The 21,408-nt window shown below is 45.9% G+C and overlaps 2 protein-coding genes across 2 annotated transcripts in view; one reads left to right on the forward strand and one right to left on the reverse strand.

The window, feature by feature from the left end:
- Positions 1–447, forward strand: part of MYRFL (myelin regulatory factor like) — a 111,841-nt gene extending 111,394 nt beyond the window's left edge. Inside the window, exon 23 of the mRNA XM_078074183.1 lies at positions 162–447. Coding sequence (XP_077930309.1) covers positions 162–248 — 87 coding nt within the window. The 3' untranslated portion in view covers positions 249–447. The remainder of the gene's footprint in view (positions 1–161) is intronic.
- Positions 3–21,408, reverse strand: part of LOC118555510 (uncharacterized) — a 213,133-nt gene continuing 191,727 nt past the window's right edge. Inside the window, exons 7-11 of the mRNA XM_078076285.1 lie at positions 18,607–18,728; positions 9,587–9,739; positions 7,793–9,004; positions 6,902–7,023; positions 3–6,093 (exon numbers count right to left, since the gene is read on the reverse strand). Of these exons, the coding sequence (XP_077932411.1) occupies positions 18,672–18,728 (57 nt within the window). The 3' untranslated portion in view covers positions 3–6,093; positions 6,902–7,023; positions 7,793–9,004; positions 9,587–9,739; positions 18,607–18,671. The remainder of the gene's footprint in view (positions 6,094–6,901; positions 7,024–7,792; positions 9,005–9,586; positions 9,740–18,606; positions 18,729–21,408) is intronic.

Consider the following 21,408-nt stretch of genomic DNA (forward strand, 5'->3'; position numbering starts at 1 on the left):
GCTTGCTTGCTTGCTTTCCTTTCCTTTTCTTTTCTTTTTTTTTTTTTGCCTTTTTCTTTCCAGGGAGAAAGAAAGAAACAGACCATTAAATCAATCAATCCATCAATTACTTTAACTAATTCTCACATTAATCATTCCTTTTTTCTTCTCTGTTCTGACAGGATTTAGCGGACTGTTCAACGGATCCTTATTTTGCGGGGATATTCTTTACAGATTACTTCTTTTACTTCTATCGGCACTGTGTCTAATTTATTCGAGTTTGGTTGAGGACTTTGCCAAAGAAAAATACTCAGAAATACGGTCAACAGAAACATAGCCTCTTGCAATTTCTTTCTTCTCTTTGAAAAACATTCACATTTATTGCCAGAGGACTTTTTCAGGCTTTGGCTTCCAACAGTTTTGAGCCATTAATGAGGAGAATAAAGTGTTTGCTGCAACTTGAGATAATGTGGTCTTTGATTTTACCGGGACTATGAAGAAAACATTTCTTGAAGGAGACAGCACGGTTGGGCTTGAAAATACTGCTTCTGGTATTAAGGAATCTTATGAGGTCAAAGAGGCAGGTCTAACTTTACTTTGTCCGATGTGTTTCTTTTCTTTTCTTTTTTTTTTTTTTTAGAAAGACAGCGAGAGAGGGAACACAAACAGGGGGAGTGGGAGAGGGAGAAGCAGGCTTCCCGCTGAGCAGGGAGCCCGATGCGGGGCTCGATCCCTGGACCCTGGGATCCTGACCTGAGCCGAAAGCAGACGCTTAACGACTGAGCCACCCAGGTGCCCCTGTCCGATGTGTTTCTTACTGTAGCTTTTGAGAAAAATAAAAAGGCCCATTTCAGCCATTTCAACTTGGACCCACTAAGCAGACTCTTAAGAATGTGTGATACGGTGTGTGTTAGGGGGATGGATGGGTGTTGTCTGCTAGCTGAGCTCACATTTATGCAAACTATTGCTATGTGTTTGTGGGAGAGAAGGAGTGGGAGGGAGGGAGGGAGAGAGAGAGAGAACTGTATACACTAGAGTACAGTACATAGCTTGCTAATGAATTGGATTTAAGAGAAAAAGTTGCAATTTTACCCTATAATGCTTGATGGACACTAAGTTTTCTGTTCTCTCTTGTGAAGCACTAACTTGTGACAAATCTTTTAAGATAACCCAGATAATGTAGGCCCAGAGAGTTACATTTAATCTTCCAGTTGTCATTGCTTTTGGTTTTTGTTTTGTTTTTCCTCCACATACGAGGGTTCCTCTTACAGGGCATTCGTAACCATCGCCATTGTTTACAGCTGAATTAGCTTTTGGATACTTCTGTCTGGCTTATGGGTACATTTGTATGCCTTCCCCAACTCAGAATGGCCAGAAATCCTCTAGCTGGAGACTATCAACCATGTCTTTTATTTTCTGTATTCTGATGTTTTGACATTTGGGGATCTGGTCTCTAGTGGGACTCTACCTCCTAGGGTCAGTAAACAACTTGCCCATGAGTGCTTTTCAAATAACAAACCAACCAATCCAGAGTCCACACCGCAGCCCACTTCCTGTGTCAGGGTCTCACGCCCCACCTGCCCTAACCACATCAGGGCCAGGTACCGGACAACTAGGCGCAGCCCCTGTACTCCAGAGCCTGCTAGAATTATTCAAACAAGCCAATCCCCAGCCTGTTCACCCTGCCTCACCTGTTCCTTCCCATAGAAACCACAGTGAAGGCGCTTGCCCATAGCTTCCTCGGCCTCCTGACTGACCCTGGTGCTTCCTTAGTGTGCCCGCCCCCCAACATGTGGCGTATCCCCTTCTCTTGGGAACTGTAACCAACTCTCTTTCTATCTTGTCAATGGCAATCATTAGCCATTCCAATACCTCAAATTTTCTATTAATACACTATATCTTAGGACATGGAGATTTGAGCCCGTCTAGCTCTAGTTCCAGGTGACAAGGCTGCTGAGTGGCTGGCCTTTCCCTCTCTTACTGTTAGCCTGGGAGTCAATTAGGAGATGAGAATATTTGATTTTTTTTTTCTTTACCTTAACAGTGATGATCAGTAGTAGTAACACATCCTCCTCTTCCTTATTTTCAAATATTACTAAACTTGTGCCACGTGAATGGAAGTTAATTGTGAGACCCCATCTATTAAGAAAAGAAGAGATATGGTCCTTGCTCTCCCAGAAGGCATTTTGAAATGAACTCAATGATACGGAGGTAGTTTAGCCCAGTAGGACCCGACACTTTGGATCCCAACAGTCCATGCCTTGAGTTCAAATCCTGACCTTATCTGTGTACCCTTGGGCAGGATACTTAACTTCTCAAAGCTTCAACTTCCTCTTTTAAGGAAGAGGAGAGTGAGTATCTAGACAGGATTACATGAGATAAAATATGTCAAGCACAGATAGGCTGTAAATAAATATAAGCTATTATTGTTATAACTGCACATAACAGAATCATTATAAAGATTACAATGGGATTAGAAAGGGATTGAGTCACTGACCACTCACACATACATCAAGGCATGTTTGTCAACTGTCAAAACCAAACTTCAGCTAGAGCATACGCATATGTGTTACATAATATTTGTATTTTTTCTATATTTGGAAAATTGTTCCCCCTTTTACTAACTGCATAGCCTTTGTGGAAAATTAAATAAGGTAGTTAATTCTTGGCAGGAGGATTTCAGGTTTCCTGCAATTGCCTGGATTCAAATTCAGACTTGGTTGTCCTCAGTTGTCATACTAGTCTATCCAGCATGCCCTGCATCTAGAGCCTTCATTTTTCCATTTCATTTTTTAATAGCATCCCAGGTGTTTGGTGTGGGAGAGACTCCATTAATTTGACGCTTCCACTAGGAAAGGAATCTGGTCAGCAGCAGGATTACAGAGTTCTTTCCAGCACACAGACGCCATGCTCTTATTCATACACTTACATTCCTGATAACATGGGGGTTTCAGATACTTAATGTAGCTCAGTAACATTTCCAAAAGAGGATTTCTCTCAAAAAAGTACTGTTTTCAAATTAAATTCTATTACAAAACCAAAAGTCTTTTCCCCACCACAACAAAACAAAACAAAACAAAACAAAACAAAACAAAACAAAACAAAAGGATGTACGACAGGAGACTGTGTTGAAAGTCTTCAGAAAGGAAGGATTTAACATAGTGAACAGACCTGTGGCAATCTGTGGCATCCCGAGATTTGTTAAGCCTACTAGGCGAATAAACTTTGCTGGAAGATTCTCTTTGTATTTAGAAGCACTTCTCCAGTTGTGAGATGTCCACTGTGGACCATGCTGCTTCAGGTCAAAAGATTTTTCCTTATGCCCAAGAATTGCCTGACTCTCTACTGGAATATCCCCAAATTTTTTTTTTTTTTTATTTTTTTTTATTTTAAAGGTTTTATTTATTTATTTGACAGAGAGAGACAGCGAGAGAGGGAACATAAGCAGGGGGCGTGGGAGAGGGAGAAGCAGGCTTCCCGCTGAACAGGGAGCCCGATGCGGGGCTCGATCCCAGGACCCTGAGATCATGACCTGAGCTGAAGGCAGTCGCTTAACCAACTGAGCCACCCAGGCGCCCCGGAATATCCCCAAATTTAAGTAATGTCTATAAATCTTTCTCCCCAAAGCTCATAACCTCACTCTAATCATGAGCAAAACCTCAGACAAATCCAAACAGAGTGACATTCTATGAAATACCTGACCAATACTCCTTAAAATCCTCAAGGTTATCAAAAATAAGGGAAGTCTGGGAAACTGTCAAAGCCATGAGGAGCTTAAAGAGGCATGAATTCGCTGTGGTACCCTGGATGGGAGCCTGGCACCAAAAAGGGGCAGCAGATAAAAACCAAGGACATTTCAATAATGTATGGACTTTTGTTAATAAAAATGTATCAATGTTGGTTCATTTATTGTGAAAGATGTTAATAATAGGGGGAACGAGGTGTGGAGTTTATGGGAACTCTGTGTACTGGCCTCACAGTTTTTCTCTAAATCTCAATTTCTAAAATTAAAAAAATTATTTTAAAAAAGCCAGAAAAGAAGTCTATATAAGAGCTGGGCTGAAGTATCACATGCTGCCACCCTGTCATTTGTGATAACGTAGGATAAATTCAATCCTGAAAAACAGGTACAATTTAACCTCAGGTCACTTATATCTTAGTTACAGTATATGAAATACAGTAACTACTTTGCCAATTATTTGTCAGATTCTGCATATCAATTTAATTAGCTGCCCCCAATGTCATAGAAAATGCTATATAAAATATAAACACTATAAAATATAACACAATCACATAATCTAAACAAGTAGAATTACGATAATTTTATGAATTCTAATAAAGAAACTCTATAAGATTTTGAAAGTTCTATCAGATTTTTAGACAACCAACTCATAAAAATTCACTTAAAAATTTGCATGCATGAGTTCAACCCTGCAGCATTTAAAAGAAAAAAAAATGTAGAGCTCTTAACCTACCTCTTTTCCCATTTTTATTTTTACTTCTTTTGCCTAAACAATTTTGGGATTTCAACTGTAGTGGCAGATTCCCAGCAACACATTATTAAAGATCTCCAACAGAAGAGCAAAAAAGCCATTCTGTTGGCAGTTTACAAAGCCCTTCCCAAACCTCCTCTGGCTGGATTCTCACAACGACCTCGTGATGTTGGCCATGAGGGGACTTCTATTCCCCCATTCTGCAGATAAAGAAACTGAGGCACAAAGAGGTTAAGTAAGAACAAGAGATGCGCCATTGGTGCTGGTGCTACATTTCATCCCTTTCCCCTGTATGACCTATCTTCTTCAGTGCGGACACCACACAAGACTTAAGCCTGGGTGGCCCCAACACCGGGAATATATTTCTCACAGTGCTGGAGACTGGACGTCCAGCAGGCTCAGCGTCTGGCAAGGGCTCGGTCTTTGTGTTGCACACAGTTGCCTTCTTGCCGTGTCTCCGTGCAGGCAGGTGGAGAGAGAGAAAGAGGGAGGAATCACGCTCTTTGGTGTCTCTTTTTCGAAGGGCACTAATCTCACCATGAGGGTTCTCTCCTCATGATGTCACCTAAACCTAATGACGTCCCAGATGCCCCGTCTCCACAGACCTGGATACTGGGGCTTCAACATATTCCAAAGGGAGACGACTCAGTCAGTAGCATTATATCACTTACCCTTAGGAAATGTTTTCCTTTCTTCATGACTCTTTGGAGTTTGCAAGAGATCGCCAACTCAGATATGGACCCATGCAAAAGGCATTAACAGGCGAATGGCTCCGGTAAGTGATGTGTACACTCACCAGGTCTTGTAAACTGAGAGGATTTATTTGAGGCCATTGAGTTCCGGCCCCAGAGTTGAGAGAAGGCAGAGGGACAGAGAGGAGGGGACTCTCCAGTGGCCACTCAGTTCCGTCCGTTGATATTGCACTGGGGCTGAAGGGCTCACTTAAGAAGGCTAAATACCAGCTGCAGGCCGAGGAACACTTGAGGAAAATCTTAACTCGGCAAAGCTAAAAGCATGTGGGCTTTCATTTCTTCAAGGACACGTGTCATTGATTTTTGTGTCTGATTCTGAAGAGCCAGATGAGCTCTTAAGCAGTATCCAAGGATTCAGAACCTAGTGCATTTTTCATGGTGGTTGTCGGAAGCTTGCAGCATCGGGGACCCCCGATTTACCCACGGTGCTCTGCATCCAACCCCATCTTTCCTTGGCTGGGTTCCGTGAATGGGGAAAGTCTTCGTCACGTAACTGGAGGGAAGGATGGGTGCCAAAGATCACAGTCTCAATCCTTCAATGTCTCCATGGCCCCACCCGCATATAAATGAGATCACATTTGAGAAAGACTCCCGATAACACGTCTTGGCCAGAGCTGAGTTCTCAAGCCGTTTTTAGCCGCACCAGTCTGACCTCCTGTTTAACTGCAGAGGAACTGGAAAAAGAACCAGAGTCAGAGCCAGGAAGCTTGGTCTGGGGCCTGGCTCAATAATTGGCCTGTGGTGTCATCTCAGATACTTCGCTCTCCCGGGTGCAGAATCAGACCCAGGATCGCCTGCCACATAAGAGTTATTGAGAACACTGAAGGCCAAACTGACGTGACGTGGCAAGTCTCGTGAGGCGGCAGGTGCTGTGGGAACACCGCAAGATTAAATTAGGAAGGGTCCTTGGGAAGACATTATTTTGAACAAGTAAATAAGCTGGAAATCCTCACTTCTTTTGATGAGCTTCAGCCCATTATGCTCAGGGGAAGTGACTTACCTTTCCATTCACCATCTTCTTCACGTGGAAACCATATTGCCTAGCACACAGTAGATGCTCAATTAACATTTATGAAGTGAAAGGTGGGTAAATAAAAAATTTCCTCATATTTCTCAGGGTATATGGCAAGATGGCACAGTAAGCCAGATTTGAATTGTTCTCTCTTTCACTGTGGGTTTTTTTTTTTATTGTTATGATTTGGAATAATAGGATGTTATTACTCTTCTCCAAACACCTTTAAATCACTTCTAAATGACTTCCAATAGAAACGAGGAAATCACACAGCCCATTGCATGTTAGAAGATTTCAGACCCTGATAGTCAGCTACTGCCTGTTATTCATCATTTATATTTATACTGCTGAATTTTTTTCATAAAGCACAACTGCATAAGAATCTAAATTAATTGCAGATTAATTATAAAGCACTTAGTGAATGTTTCATATTAGATCCAAACATGGAGCATTACGACAGCAAGTAGGCTGCTGTGGTTTTCCCCCTGAAGTGAGTCGTAAGACCTCAGGCCTATCATCCTATACGATTACCGAAATACGTTTCCTTCTAGTGCGGATATTCTTGGCTCTCAAGAGCAGTCCCTGGAATTATCTGCAGTAGAGAAGCTACTCAGGATTATGTTAAGAAGCAAAAGTCTTCATTACTTCACGAGGGGCCCACTGACCTCTGGGAAGACACTCCACTGTAGATCATCTTTCACACATTGGGCCCCGAGCGCTGGTAACAGTTGGCTCATTCTCGCTCTTTCACTGAGACATTTGGGGAGGACTTTCTATGTGCCAGACACTAGGGAACGAGAAGGGCAGGGCATCATTCCAGACCCTCCTGAGGCATCCCGCATCCGGTGCACCAGCCAGGCGGCCGCCCAGTTAGCCACCCAACAACACGAGAAGCGATGTAACTGGCGTCAAAGTTGTGCTGGGAGTGGACAGGGCAGGGGCGCTAAGGCTGCCTCTCAGGTACGTGGGACGGAGGATGGAAGGGGGGGCTTCGAGCAGGGAAGAGACATCTGAGCTATCTGGCTCTGAAAGAATGGAATATGGTTTTGGGTTTTGTCTGTTGTTTCTTTTTTAAACAGAAATTAAAAAAAAGGTAGAGGTTACATATGAAATCAATTCTTGATAAGAAAGAATCTGATTTTAAGTGCACCAGGAACTGCCAAGAGAATAATTACCACCCCCACCCACCTGAGCCAGCCCTTCTGCTAGCTTTGCTCACAGGAGAGGCACTCCTGTTTCTGAAAGACACCCCTTCTTTTCCTCAGCTCCGAGAGCCAGCCATCTGTCCCAGGAGATTCAAGGGAACTGTGGGAAAAGCACAACACGTTGGGTGGGGCTCGGGGTGACTCAGGGAACTGGCAGTGAGCTTGTGGGTGGGGAGGCTGCGCCTCAGGACCGTGACTGACTCATCCACAGGGAGCGTGCTCTCCCTGCTCGGGGCGCCATCAGTATTTGGGCCGCAGCCGAGGGCTGGCTGTCGGTAGCATCTGCCTGCAAGGCTTAGGGTCACTGCCCATTTTACAGTAAAGAGTTCTTCCTGCCTGAAGAAAACTTACTTCTCATTTTGATACCTCAGGTGCTCATGGTGGGAAGAGCTGGGAGTACCTCTTAAAAGTCCTCCCCGTATGACTTGCCCCTTCTTTGGGCAACAGTACCCCCTGATTTTCCCCTGGCAAACTGTCTTGCTCCAGTCCTCAATCTCCATGAAGCCAGTGAGGCTGACACCCTCCCTCAGGCCAGGGAAGAACACGTGACTCCGGCCCCGGTGAATCAAATGCTGCATTCATTCCTTTGGCAACAGCACTTGGGCTGGGGGTAACTGTATGGCCCGATTCAGGCTCATCAGAACCATCCCTGGGCGTTTGCCTGGAACTGGAAGCGAAGCGGTAGTCCCGGGGGGGTCATTACGCAGGCTGGCGGCGGTGGGCCTGAGCCGCCGGGGCGGCTTGCCTGCCTGAGAACGAGGCTCGCACGAGGGAAGTGGAGCTGAGGGACGACCAGGACACACCTCAGACGGGTCGAGCCCGGCTCAGCCGTCCACCTGGGCCGTGATGAGCTGTGGCCGGGCGAGAGGGTGGTGCGCGGCGGCCCCCTCGGACTGGGCGCGGGCGTGGAGGCGCCTGTCCGCAGGGAATGTGGAAGCGAAGGGAAGCATCTTCAGGACAGCCGCTCTCCCTCATCGGGTCCCTATTTTTCTGAGACGCAGACATGATTCCTATTTCCATTTCACAGAAGACTTAGGGTTACGTCCGAGACGCTGCAAGTAGTAGGTGACACATGGGGAATCTGAGACCCGAGATCCAACTTGTTTCCTCAGCACGGTTCTGTCCACCGTGGAAGGAGCTGCTCTCCCTTCCTCGAGCGTCGCAATCGTATCTAGTTTTCATTGTCAGGGGTTTAATGGTGCCACCTCCATGTTTTAAGGAAACGATTAGTGGTGATCCGGAAGGCGCAGGTCAAGGAAGCAAAGCCGAACCACGGATGTCGAGGCGGGCGCCGCTGTCCTCGAATGAAGAAGCGAGCGAACGTTCCCGCGCGGCCGCCCTTGGGGAACGGTGGGCCCCGGGCCCGCGGCGCCGGCGGGGCTTCGGGCAGGAGCTGAGGCGGCTGAGAATTTCATTCTAAGTTTGAGTAGCAAAAGCCGCGAGCCCGGTAGCGTGTCTTGTTACGAAGTGCCCCATCTGGGGGCTCCATCTCAGATGTACAGCTAGTGCTTCCACCACCTTAGACTCCTCTGTTCTCGCCTTTGTGTCCCGTATCCCACCAGTCTTGGGGCGGGGGGAGGGGAGGGAAGGAAGAGTTCATCAATACAATCGCAAAGTCGTGCTTCTTTGTCCCTGATGTGACCTGCCTGCAGGACGCAGCCCTCCCGCCCCACCACCCGCCTCATCCTGGTCCTCAGTGTCCCCGGGGAATGTCATCCACGCGCAGCAGCGGTCCTGGTCCTTCGCTGTGATGGGACAGGTGCCATTCTCGTTTCTCTTTTGTGGTCTCTGGTCACTGCCAAATTTAGTGGCTCCCCCACTGAGAGTGACCAAAGATGCCCCAAGTGGCTGCGGCGGGTGCGGCCGCTCCTGCCCGCCGGCCTCTGGCACGCCCGTACCGCGGTCGCCGCCTGCCGCCTCTGCCATTTAAAGGACCCTGGAGACTCACCCCATAGCCAGATGTGCTTGAATCCTAAGTGCATGGAGATTTTAGAACAAAATGTAAATAAATACATGCAAATGTAGGGGCACTTTTTGGACAGACTTTCTACTGTTACCAAATAGTGCTTTGTTTAATCCGATCTCTGAGGCAGAGTCAAACCAACTCCTATGGAGCCTTTTTAGAGATGCAAATGTATCCCCCACCTTAGCTCCTTCGCTCCTGGGCGCGGGAGGATCCTGATGACCAAGTCCTCCCAGGAAACTCTGTGCCGGTTACCCCTGAGAATTGGTGCTTGGCAGCTAACTTCTCAAGGCGGGAGTCTCCTGGCCCTTCCAGTAGGCTAGCTTCCGTTTGTCCTTTGTGGCAAGAGCAAAACCAAACAAATAAAAAATTGAGAATAGCACTGCTCCTGAGAAATACATAAACCCAACTGGGATATTCTCCAATTGAGAAATTTTCTCTCCCCTGACCCAAAGATCTCGACCTTTTAAGTTTTAGAACAATGCCCAATTATTTGTCTGTACACTAATACTTCTTTAATGTGTTTTAGTTTTTTTATTCATGTCTTAGTCACAGACTTTCTGGAACAGACTGTTTTTTAAACAAACCAAATTTAGGACATCTATTTAAATCACTTTTGAAATGCAAAGAATTTTTTTTTTAAATAGTGATTTACGAATGGCACCATTCCATTTCCATTCTGACGCTTTGACAGGTTAATAAATTTACGTGTTCATGTGATAAATTTTTGACCAGGGGACTGGAAGATGGAGAAAATGATATGAGTGGTAAAAAGAAGGAACAATGGTGTGTGTGTGTGTGTGTGTGTGTGTGTCTGTCTGTCTATGCACATAAATTGGAGTTAAGCTAGAGTAAGGTAGTAAAATGTTTTCTTCAAGCCACTCAGGGTTCCTGGCTGGGTCTCAAAATTAAACTGACAAAGGCAGATTAATAGGAGAGAAGCACACAAATTTATTTAGTATAAATTTTACAGGACCCGGGAGCCTTCATAAGGAAATGAAGACCTGAAGAAACAGATAAACCTGAGTCTTTTTATGCTACATTTGCTGGGAAGTGGACAGTCATGTAAAAATATGATAGGTCAGAAAGTATGAGGTAAGTGTAGTAAACTGGGGGAAATTGAGCAAGACCTGTTTGTTCAGATTCTTCTTGGTGGTGTCACTCTGTCTTCAGAGATAAGAACACTCCCTTCCTCTAGGTACAAGTTGGACGTCTCTCGAATGGGGGTTTTATGACCTGTTTCCGAAGAGAAGAGCTATGGGAAGGGGGTCCATTTTGCTGTTTCTCCAACTCCTTCAGCTTAAAGTATTCAGTATGGGGTTCTGGTTCAAGATGGCAACCCACTATCGGTTGGGAACTCAAAACCTGGGGCTTCTCCCCAAGAAGCAAAGGGTTCATACTCCACATCTGGCACCCCAACTTTTAAGATCAGCACCTGAGAGACGAACCCCAAAATATCTAGCTTTGAAGACCATCAGGGCACCTATCCACCAGACCCGTGGGGCTATGGCAAACTGAGTCTCTTCAAGGGACTGTGTGTCGACTCACCTGATCCAGGGCCCGTACAGAAGCAGCCCTCTGAAAAGTCCCCAAACTTTATGTGAAAGAAGCTCATTTCCTAATTTTAAAGTATTGTGCTTAAGTGGCAGGGGCCTGCAGGGATACCCTCCAGGGAGAGAAACTGTTGGATCCCATCTTCCTGTTTTTCCTCCACCTTGCTAAAGCCAACAGGAGCCATCGTTTTTTTGTTTGGTTTTTTTTTCCTTTCCTTTGGGTGCCATCGCTATATTCCACCTGGTAGGGGCCATCTTCCATGCTCTCCCTCTTCCTTGCTACTACCGGCAATCACTGCAATCACTACCTTTTTTAAAAATTTCACCCTTTACTTTTTCTTTTTTTTTTTCCTTTTTTAAAACCTTTTTTTCAGTGAGTCCTGTCTTTGTACTCCCTCTCTGCCTCACTGTAGCCAGTAGGCGCCATCTTCATGCTCTCCCCCGGCCACACGCAAGTGCCCGTATCTCACAGAGGGGAGCTTCTACGCAGGTCTGGTGCCTTGGTTTTTTTGTCTGGCGACCTGGTTTCTGTGGCTGCCACTTAGGAGATGTCCCTTGATTGCCTGGATCTGGAGGCTGGGGTGGGGGGTGGGGGGCTTGTGTTGCTGGCCCCAGGGGGCTGTAACAGTTGGAGAGACAGTTCTTGGCAGACTCCCACACCTAGGGCAGTACGCAGACAGCAGACTGAAACACACCCCAGTCTGTCTCAGAAAGGCACGTTTGCTTTTCGGGGAGCTTTGGCCTGAGAAGCAGGCTTCTGGTTTGGCACACTTAGAGGCATCAAAGGGGCTCTTCGGGGAACAGAGGCTGGTGAACAGAATCTTTGCCCTCTCCCTCTGCGTCGCCCCGGCTCCCCCGAATGTTGCAGAGAAGAGCTTATACCCTTCTCTGGTGCCCTGATTTTTGTGGCTGCTACCAGGGGACACATACCTCTCTGTTGCCTAGCTCTGGTGGCCAATGCGGCTTACGCTCGCAGGTGGCACAGGACTGTAGCCAATAGAGAGAGAGTTTGCCCCCAAGGCACAGCAAGACACAACAGACCGAGGAGCTCAATCGTGTTGGAAAGAGGCCTGTTTGCTGATCAACTAGCTGCAGCCTGAGGGGCAGGCTTCTAATGCACCACACATTTAAGGCCGGCTGGGACCCTTTCCTGAGACCTTGGAGGGTGGGCACTACCTTCCTGCTCTCCCTCTGTCGTGCTCCAGAGCGCCAGCATCTCTTGGAGGGGAGCTTTTATAGGTGTCTGGTACCCCAGTTCTTGCATCTGGTGCCCTGGTTTTTGTGGCTGCCGCCTTGGAGATGCCCCTTGATCATCGGGGGGGGGGGTGCTTGTGTTCCTGGGTGCCAAGGGACTGTAACAATGGGAGAGACCGTTCTTGGCAGGCTACCACCCCAGGGCCCTACACAGACAGCAGATTGAAACACAAACACAGCCTTTCTGTGAGACACCTACTTGCTAGTCCTGGAGCTTTAGTTTTAGGAGGAGGTTTCAAGTTCGGCACACAGTTAGAGACTCCAGAGGAGCTCTCGGGGAATGTAGGCCGAGGGACGCCGTCTTTGCGCTCTCCCTCTGCCTGGCTACAGCCCACCGGTACCTCAGAAACGAGCTTGTACATGGGTCTGGAGTCCGGATTTTGTGGCTGCAGCCAAGGGGACACCGGACACCTCCAGATCACCCGGCTCTGAGGGCCAGCATGCTTTATGCTTGCAGAAGGCGTATATTTGCATTCTTTAAAAGCCTGAAGGGTCTGACTTCCAATCAGCCTGAATCTAAGGTGCTGATTGAGATTCTCTCCTTCGCGACACTGACTGGTCCTGGCACACCCCCCAATACCCCGAGCTATTAAAAATAAAATTGGCTGCTTGGACAATCACAAAAGTCTGAGAGATAGCTGATAGCTAGGGCAAGGTTGAGTGATAAGCCTATGCCCTGTGGGAGGCCACTGCGTGATGTTGATGCTGTTGGTCTGGGGATCCTCTCCGAATAGCGGGTCTTCAGTTTGCCAAGTGTTTTCCTGTGTCATCCCATTCAATTCCTTTTTTTAAATTTAAATTCAATTGGCCAACATATAGTACATCATTAGTTTTTGATGTAGTGTTCAATGATTCATTAGTTGTGTATAACACCCAGTGCTCATCACAACAGGTGCCCTCCTTAATACTCTTCACCTGGCTACCCCATCGCCCCACCCCCCCTCCCTTCTGTAACCCTGTTTGTTTCCCGGAGTCCAGAGTCTCTCATGGTTCATCTTCCTCTCTGATTTCTTCCCATTCAGTTTTCCCTCCCTTCCCCTGTGGCCCTCCGCACTATTCCTTATGTTCCACATATGGGTGAAACCATATGATAATTGGCCTTCTCTGCTTGACTTACTTCACTTAGCATAATCCCCTCCAGTTCTATCCATGTCGATGCAAATGGTAGGTATTCATCCTTTCTGCATCCCACTCAATTCTTAGGACAGGCCTGTGAGGCACTTGACACACCCCCATTTCACAGAAGTCGAGGTAGGGTCAGTGAGGAAGACAGGCTCGCCTACGCTGGGCAACAGGAGGACCTATACGCAGGCATCGGAATCCGGATGTTCCCGCCCACGTGACTACAGCTCCCCTCCGCGTGTCGTGCTTCACCACGTGCCATGCCAGGACTTTGCCCTTTCAGGGATGGTTCTAGAGCACACGGCTGTGTGTTCCTAGTCCCTGAATCTTGTTACATCCGCTCCTGATGGGGCTTGCTAGCGTGTTTTGGTTGGCGATTTTTCATCTGACATACTGTTCCTCTCCATACTTTATCCACAGATGGGTACAAAATCCTGGCTTCTCATATCTGAATTATAAATATAGGCTTTTCAGTGATGTTTGGAGGCTCAAGGATTGATGGGTACATAGAGGACTGATCTATGAGAAGTCAAATATATAGCATTGGAATGAGAGATTAAACATCTTCCAACTGATAAAAACAACAGAACGAGAATAGTATACACTAGAAGTTGACAAAAGTGAAATGGGTAAACGCAGGGGCTTGGGAGTTTTGAATCGAAGTTCTGTCTCTTTCCAAATGAGTAGGTTATTTAACCTTCCTGTGCTTTGATTTCCTTGTATCTTATAAAAGGAGAGATTATGGTTTTTGTGACAACTAAAATATCTAATTCACAACTGTGCCCGGCACATAGTAAGTACTCAGTAAATGTGAGTTTATTATTATGCATCGCATCAACCTCCTTGTTTTTAATATGGAGCCAAAGAGGCCCAAAAAGCTTAAGTGATTTCAACTTTCATTAACAAATTAGGATGAAGCTTTTGCTCTGGAGCAGACATTAACTAGTTGATGGCTAGAGACCTGCTGATTTCTATTCTAGTATGATGTTCACCACACTCACTGCCACTTTGGGTTTTCAACAGGTTTTTGATATTCCGAACAGTTCCATAGGTGGCCTGGGCAGCAGTAATCCCCAAACTATCTTCTTTCTTCATTTGTCTTCTTGGTCTGGAAGGCCCTGGAGTGTGGACTGAAGGCAAGGAGCCCTAAGCTGAGCCACAGTTGCTGCGGAACTGGCTGGCGGGGGGCCTGGCATGCAAGTCAGGGGCGCTCTTGCCGTCCGGGGCTTGGGATGGCTCTCCCCAGGCACCCGTGTCCAGCCCCACCCGGAGACTGGAGACCGTTTACCCGGCTGAAGTGAGTGCTATGGGCATCTCCATGACCGAGGACGGTAAGGAACCTGGTTAGCCTGGGCTGTGGGGCAGGGCCGTCGGTCTGCTGCTGACCCTCCTGCCCCATTATACAGCTCTCTACTGCAAAGCCTTTGTGCCCAGAGAACTCTCTGGCTCTGAGCTTTGGTACTTTTGTTTGGAGCAGCCTCGCCCCAGGCTTCAAGTTTCAGGTAAGGCATCCGGTGTATAACTAAGGGGGAAGCAGAAGAAGTAAAAATCTGTTCTTACTTGTGTGAAGCCAGGTATGTGCAAATAAACACTGAAGAAGTACACATGACTTCACGAGAGGAATCGTACAAACTCCCAGGGGACTAGTCCCCATCTTTACAAACCAAGACTTGCCTAACATTTCACTACTTTGTTTTCCGCTTCATTCAGAATGCAAATTTATGCTCATTGGTGGCAATGTAAGGGGTACATTCCCCTAAAAATGACTGCAAATGTTTGTCTCATTGCAAAGTATTTCAATGTCATCAAATGATTCTTCCTTCAACGAGAGCTCCTGCATGTGAAGCCTGTGTGGTGCAGAAAACCCAGAAATGTTGAAAATAGACCTTCTTAGACAGGCTAGCCCAGGGGAATTCACTGCCCCAGTTACAGTGTTTTTGGATTGCACAGGATAAACGGTTCCAAACTGAGGAATGTGCAAGATGGGAGAAGCTGTGATCTTTTGTCTTTACACAGGGAATGAGGAATTAGTCATACTGACTTTCCAATGCATTGAGTTATGGAAGTGGACAACATTCCATTTTTTTAAATGTTATTTTATCAGAGTAATACATGCACATGGTTTCAGGAGTTGAATGGGACCCATGAGCTCACTGTTGAGGATATAGTTCTCTCATACACATCCATTTCGCTCTCCAGCAGCATGGAATTTCTGCTCTTTCAAGCTTTTTGTTCTTGAACGAGGCCCATGTTTCTAAAGAATATGCTTATGCTGCTACTGTTCATCAATTTTAGACACTACAGTAGATGAAGATTTAGCTCAACTACCTTCCGCTTCATCCTGCAATATGTTTCTACCAAAAAACAATTTGTGTTCTGTTTTCATTATTCTGAATGCAAATGTCCTTCATTGGGGAGCTTAGAGGTGTGATTCTCTTTTCTGTAAATGTTTATTGTTGCTGTTTCCTGGGCTCTGTTTCCCACAGCAGCTGGGATGTTTTCCACCAGGCACACGCTTCCCTTACTTAGTTAGGCCGATGACCAGCATTCGCCAGCCTTGTGGTCAATAGATGTTTCCACGAACAGCACCTCCCCAGGCAGCGAGTTTATCTAGATCGGTTCCCTCTGGCTTCTGCCGGACCTCACTGAGCAGCAAAATGTGAGGCCCCGCCCTGGCCTAAGATTCCTAAGTAGGATTTAGAGATGGAGGAGAGAGAACAACATAAATAAAGGCGAGAGGCAATCGTGAGTATGGCATCGTCTAGAAAGGCTTTTCTGAGACCTTTAGATGCCACCTGCTATAAAATCTTACTATAATGTGGATGTGGATACCAAGTCAAGGAATGGGGTTAGAATCACTGAGGGTTTTCTGTTCTCTTCATAAATATGACATGGACGTCTGGACAGCCTAAACATCGATTTCATTCCGAAATGGATTATTTGGTTTACGAAACCTGGAATCTCTCACCCCGTGTTTTACCATCAGGCCCCTTATGAATGTGTCTTCCTCTTCCTCCTTCCCGCGTCACTGCTGAGAAAAGATAAGCAGGTGCCTGTGGTTGCGATCCAGCCTCTGTGCGGACCCCTGGAGGCCCGAGCGCAAAGGGACCCAAGCCCGCGCAACCACATGCAGCCATCACGCGCCTGCACACATCCTCAGAAGGACCGAGCACGCAGCGACGTGTGCACGCGCATTGATCCTCTCTGGGTTTTCACTTAATTCTCTCTGATTCTTTTAAAGCCTTTTTCCCAAGGAGAGAGAGAAACCAAGAAATAGACTCTTTACTATAGAGAACAGACGGATGGTTCCCAGGAAGAGGTGGGTGGAGGGATGGGGGAAATGAGTGATAGGAATTAAAGAGTAATCATGATGGGAAAAAAAAAAAAAAGAAATAGGAAAGGCAATAATGAATGGAGGAACTGGTAGGGAAGGGATGACAGGAAGCTCAAAAACCATCCCTGTTGCATTTTTGCTTTCAAACCCAGGATGTAGAAAAACATATTTATAATAACCAGTGTAAGTTACTGGAGATCATAAGCCAAGGACGTGAAAAGAAAAATGCTGGTAAGTCATTTTAATAAAAACAGAATTTCTCTGTTTCAGTTCCCCTGTTAATGTCCCTGCTAGGGATAGGAATCACTGAAGAGATCTGTAGAGCTGTCAGTCTTCTCATGGCCAGTGGAGACTCCTGAACTTTTTCCCAGGCTCCTCACTGGTATTTAGTCTAGTACAACATGAATTGAGATTTTTCTTTCTGAAACTTTCATTTTAAAAGGCATGAATTCCAAGCAGGAAAAGCAAAGTCTAGACGTGCATTCAAATCATGTGTAAAAGAATAAGAAATGTTTAACTAGTCATCATCATTAATATATGTAGAGATAGAATTTGTGGTCTACGGAGGATCCAAAGATCAAAAAATTGTCAGTGAATGTTTAGCTTTGTTCTTAGGAGAAGCTGACATTGTAAACATGGGGTCCACTTAGCAGGTGTATCCCCAACCTGCAGATGGCTGAAAATATCAACCTGAAGCACAGGCCTTCCTCTGACTCCCCATTTGCCAAGAACACGGCTGATTAGAATCAGGTTTTCCATGTAGAGTTTCCTATAGGGAGCAAATATTTGATCAACTGGCATAAACATCCCAGTCAGCCCAGCCGCTTTGGTTCTCCTTGTAAATGAACTGGTCTTTGGTTTGTACGACCACTTACTTGAGAGGTGGGTTTGCATGAGGCTGACCACCAGAGAGCTGCTGTGTTCTGGTGCTCTATCAAAATCAAATTAATGAACCTGCACATTTGAGGGGGTCCCTGCACACCTTTCTGCCTACAGGCCTACTCCCACCATTTTCAGAGCCCAGGGTAAAGGTACAAAACTCAAGCCTGTGTCTTATTCCCCTCTTCTGCCCCCTGACGGCTCTAGTCTTCACATCAGGAACGATGTGAGCATCCACGAGGACCCCTCAGCCCTCAAGTCCAAGTTCTGCCCCAGTTCCTGCCTGCCCAATAGCTACTCCTTGGCCATCTCGCAGGCCTAGGGGTGTGCATAGGGCAATGGCTACCTTTGTGAGGACAGACCCAAGACAGAAGTCCGAGCAGGATCTGGTACTTGCTATAGGCCATTTCATGAGGGTGATCTAGGGGTGAGGGGCTGACTTCAGGGTGGACATGTCTCCTCACTGTGTTGAGAGAGTTTTGCCAGAGGAAGGGCCTAGCATGGGGGACCTACTTGCCCAGTTCTAAGGGAGATAGTGCCCATGTGGCTGTCCTTTTCCCACTCTGAGGACATTCAGGAGTGACCATATTACCTCATCAGATGATGCCTCTATCTCAGCTGGCTAAAACTACAATACTTCTTACTAGAATGTAATCTGCCAAATTGTGGCCTAAGGGGGATCTGACTCAGGCCTGTGGACCATAAGCAAAGCCATATCTTGTTTGAAATCACTCTCTAGAGAACTAGAAGAAACTTTGGGATTTTCTATTAATATTTATAGCGGTTCTTCAGGCAATTGGACTGAATTCTGAGCTATGTAGAAATGCAGTCTGGGGTCACAGCCTCATCTGTCTTAATTACAGGGTCAAGGACAGAGAAGACTTCATTTAACTGCTAATGGAAGTCCTTAATCTGACTGAACCTGAACAATTTGGCCCCGAGAAATTAGCACATGGTGTCAGCCAACGACATTCAGATAGTTTTAAAATAATCTAATCTTCCGGAGCTCTGTGCTTGGCTGATGGAAAAGAGAATTTGAAAAGAATGACGTGGAACTTACTTGCTTATAAATGTGCTTTGGGGCAGAACCGTTGCAAGAGTGATCTCATTTTGTTCCAAGAGATTTCACTGCTGTTTCACAAACACTCCATCCGGTCTTGCTAATAGAACAAAGCCACAGAGCTGCATTAAGAGAGGGGCAGAAATGGATTTTAATCTACTCAGCCAGCTGGTCTGTCATCTACATTATATGGGGGGAGGAGGGAGAGAAAAACATAAGACATAATGTGACACACAGAGCACTGTGATGTGATGACCTGATAGAGGAGGCCTTAAAGGTAAATGGATGGGGAATCTATCTTTACAAAGTTCTAGGTGGGATGAAATCGAAATGGCTGAAGCACTGTGGGCAGGAGGAAGACCGGCCTCCGTGGCTGTTCATTTAATTTTATTTCTGGTCAATCATTCATTGAGCAAATATCGAAGGACTGGCGAAGTGCAAGGCACTGTTTAACAAGTGACCATTTCTAAAGATCTTTTTCCTTCACCTTCTCTTTTATCATTTCTTAACTCCATCTTCAGCCGCATCCCCGGGGAGGTAGTGTCACATAATAATGAGCCACACAAGGCCTTGTAACCAGGCTCTTTCGCATCTCGGAGCCTCGGAGTCCCCATCTGCAAAGCAGGGATGATCATAGTGCTTGGCTTACACCAGCGGCTCAGCACACAGTGAACTCCCAGTAAGTGTTCAGTATGAATGATGTTATGAAAAAGATAATAATAATTTGCTTCACAGGCTGCTGCAACTAACGGAGAGCCACCTGGAGGACAAAGAGGCATTAGGCAGAAACGAAACAAGAATAATGTTTGTAACTTGCGGTGTTTTGTGTTTCTTGAGCATGAAGAAACCACCAGCATTAACTGAGTATGTACCATGCTAGGATATAAGCGAACCTTCTGATCTGTGATATTTGTTGGGGAGAAAAAAAACAGTTTTCATTTACCCTCTTACGTTCAGTGGCTGAAGCCCTGAAAAATAAACTGATAAGAGACAGATTGGCAGGAGAAAAGGGTTATTTCATATGAATATGCGGGGCAGGGGGGAGTTGTCTCACAGAAATGAAGTGATAATTCCAAAGAGGGAGTCAGACCGTAAGGCTTCTAGACCGTTTTAACGAAGCGTGATAAATGTGGAGATATGACATGACCAAAGAAAAAAGAATTTGAGTTTGTGGGAAGTTAAAATATATACAGGAAAAGAATGGAAGATAAGGGTTGTTCATTTTAGTAAGGTTTGTAATGCAGATTCCTTTCGGGTGCCATCACTGGGCTGATAAGAGTCTAGCGTTGTCTCAGGTGATTAAGTCATTCTGCCCCTCCTGGCACTAGAGCGGGGCTCAGGGGGGACACCTGCACAAAAGGAAATTTACCCTCTGCTTTGAAGCAGGCAGAGGGAAGGGAGCAAGCTTTGTTTTGTGTCATTTCTCAATTGCCTTTAGTTCAAAATAATCTTTATGCCAAAGTGGCATATTTTGAACAGCATATTATTGTCCGCATCATATTATTTAATACGCCCTCACACAATACCCCATAAACTGGGTACTCTTGTAATGTCCATTTTATATTTGGGTAAACTGAGGTTTAGAGAGGTAAAGTATTTGCCATGTTTACACAGATGGTAAGTGGTGGAGCTGGGAATCAAATCCAGGTTTCACAAGTCTAGAACCAGCAGCCTCCAATCTCCCTGAAACTCTGTGGCACCGAGGTGGCAGAGATTCTGAAACCGCCAGGATTACAAATAAATTCCAATTCTAACCATTAGAGGAGGGAGAAAACTGTTTGCTCAGGAGCTGGGCCCTGGACTCTCTTTGGTTATTGTTTAAAGGAATTCATCATATAGTGCCAGATGACAGACTTCTCTTACAGTAAGAAGGGAAGCTTGTGCTGAAATTCTGAAGTAAGCCTCCAAGTCACTTTTAACTGTGGTTCCGTAGTGACCAGTCATTCTGCCCTCCTTGGTTTGCCCCGGGCTGGAGGTGTGTCTTTGCACTTGGCAGAGTCCTTATGCATTTAAGTGACTGTTTGTTAAATGAGAAAATTTGCTAGATTGGTGTTCCTCTCTGTAGATGAGATAGAAACTGCTATGCATCTGGAGAAAGACAATTAGGGCCATCAAAAATCTTTAGGGCGGACTAATCGGGTTTTATTAGGTAATCAATATGTGCAAAATGAGCAAATAGAAACTAGTTGCAGAATCCGGCCATACATAGGTATTTGTTTGTTTTTTTAACTCAACAAGTCTAAATTCACAAAGTCTAACTTCAACTCATCAAACTCCATTCTCAAGCAATTTGTTCTTTTGTTTTGACTGCAAATTTATCACAAGTGTTGATGACTTGGTTTGCCTTCCTACTCCAAGACCTCCAGAATTCAGTGACAGGTCCTTTGGTTTCCTGCTGAATGGCTCTAAATGTGTTTCCTCTTGGGGGATGGAATTCTGAAAGCATTCTGAGTTGGTGAACCATTTGCAGATTGATTCCTGGTCAAACAGGTCCAGTCCCCACTTACCCACACAGCCACAGAGGATAACATAGCTCAAGGCTGGAGCAAGTATGAGGTAAATTCAGATATTGAGGCACAGAACCATACAGGCAATTGATTTTTACCTCCATACAAGAACTTGTCTCCTCAGGATAAAGTATAAGCTCCTTTACACTGGAGGAAGTTTGGTGTCGTGGTTAAGAATGCAGTCCTGGAGACCGTCTGCCTGCCACTGGACTACGACAGCCATCTTGCTACCAGGAAGAGAAGGCCTGTCTGAGCGTGAGGTCAATATGGCCAAAAGCAGAGCTTAGAGAGAGTG

This window comes from Halichoerus grypus, chromosome 6 (genome assembly GCF_964656455.1).
Source record: "Halichoerus grypus chromosome 6, mHalGry1.hap1.1, whole genome shotgun sequence".
Taxonomy (NCBI): Eukaryota; Metazoa; Chordata; class Mammalia; order Carnivora; family Phocidae; genus Halichoerus; species Halichoerus grypus.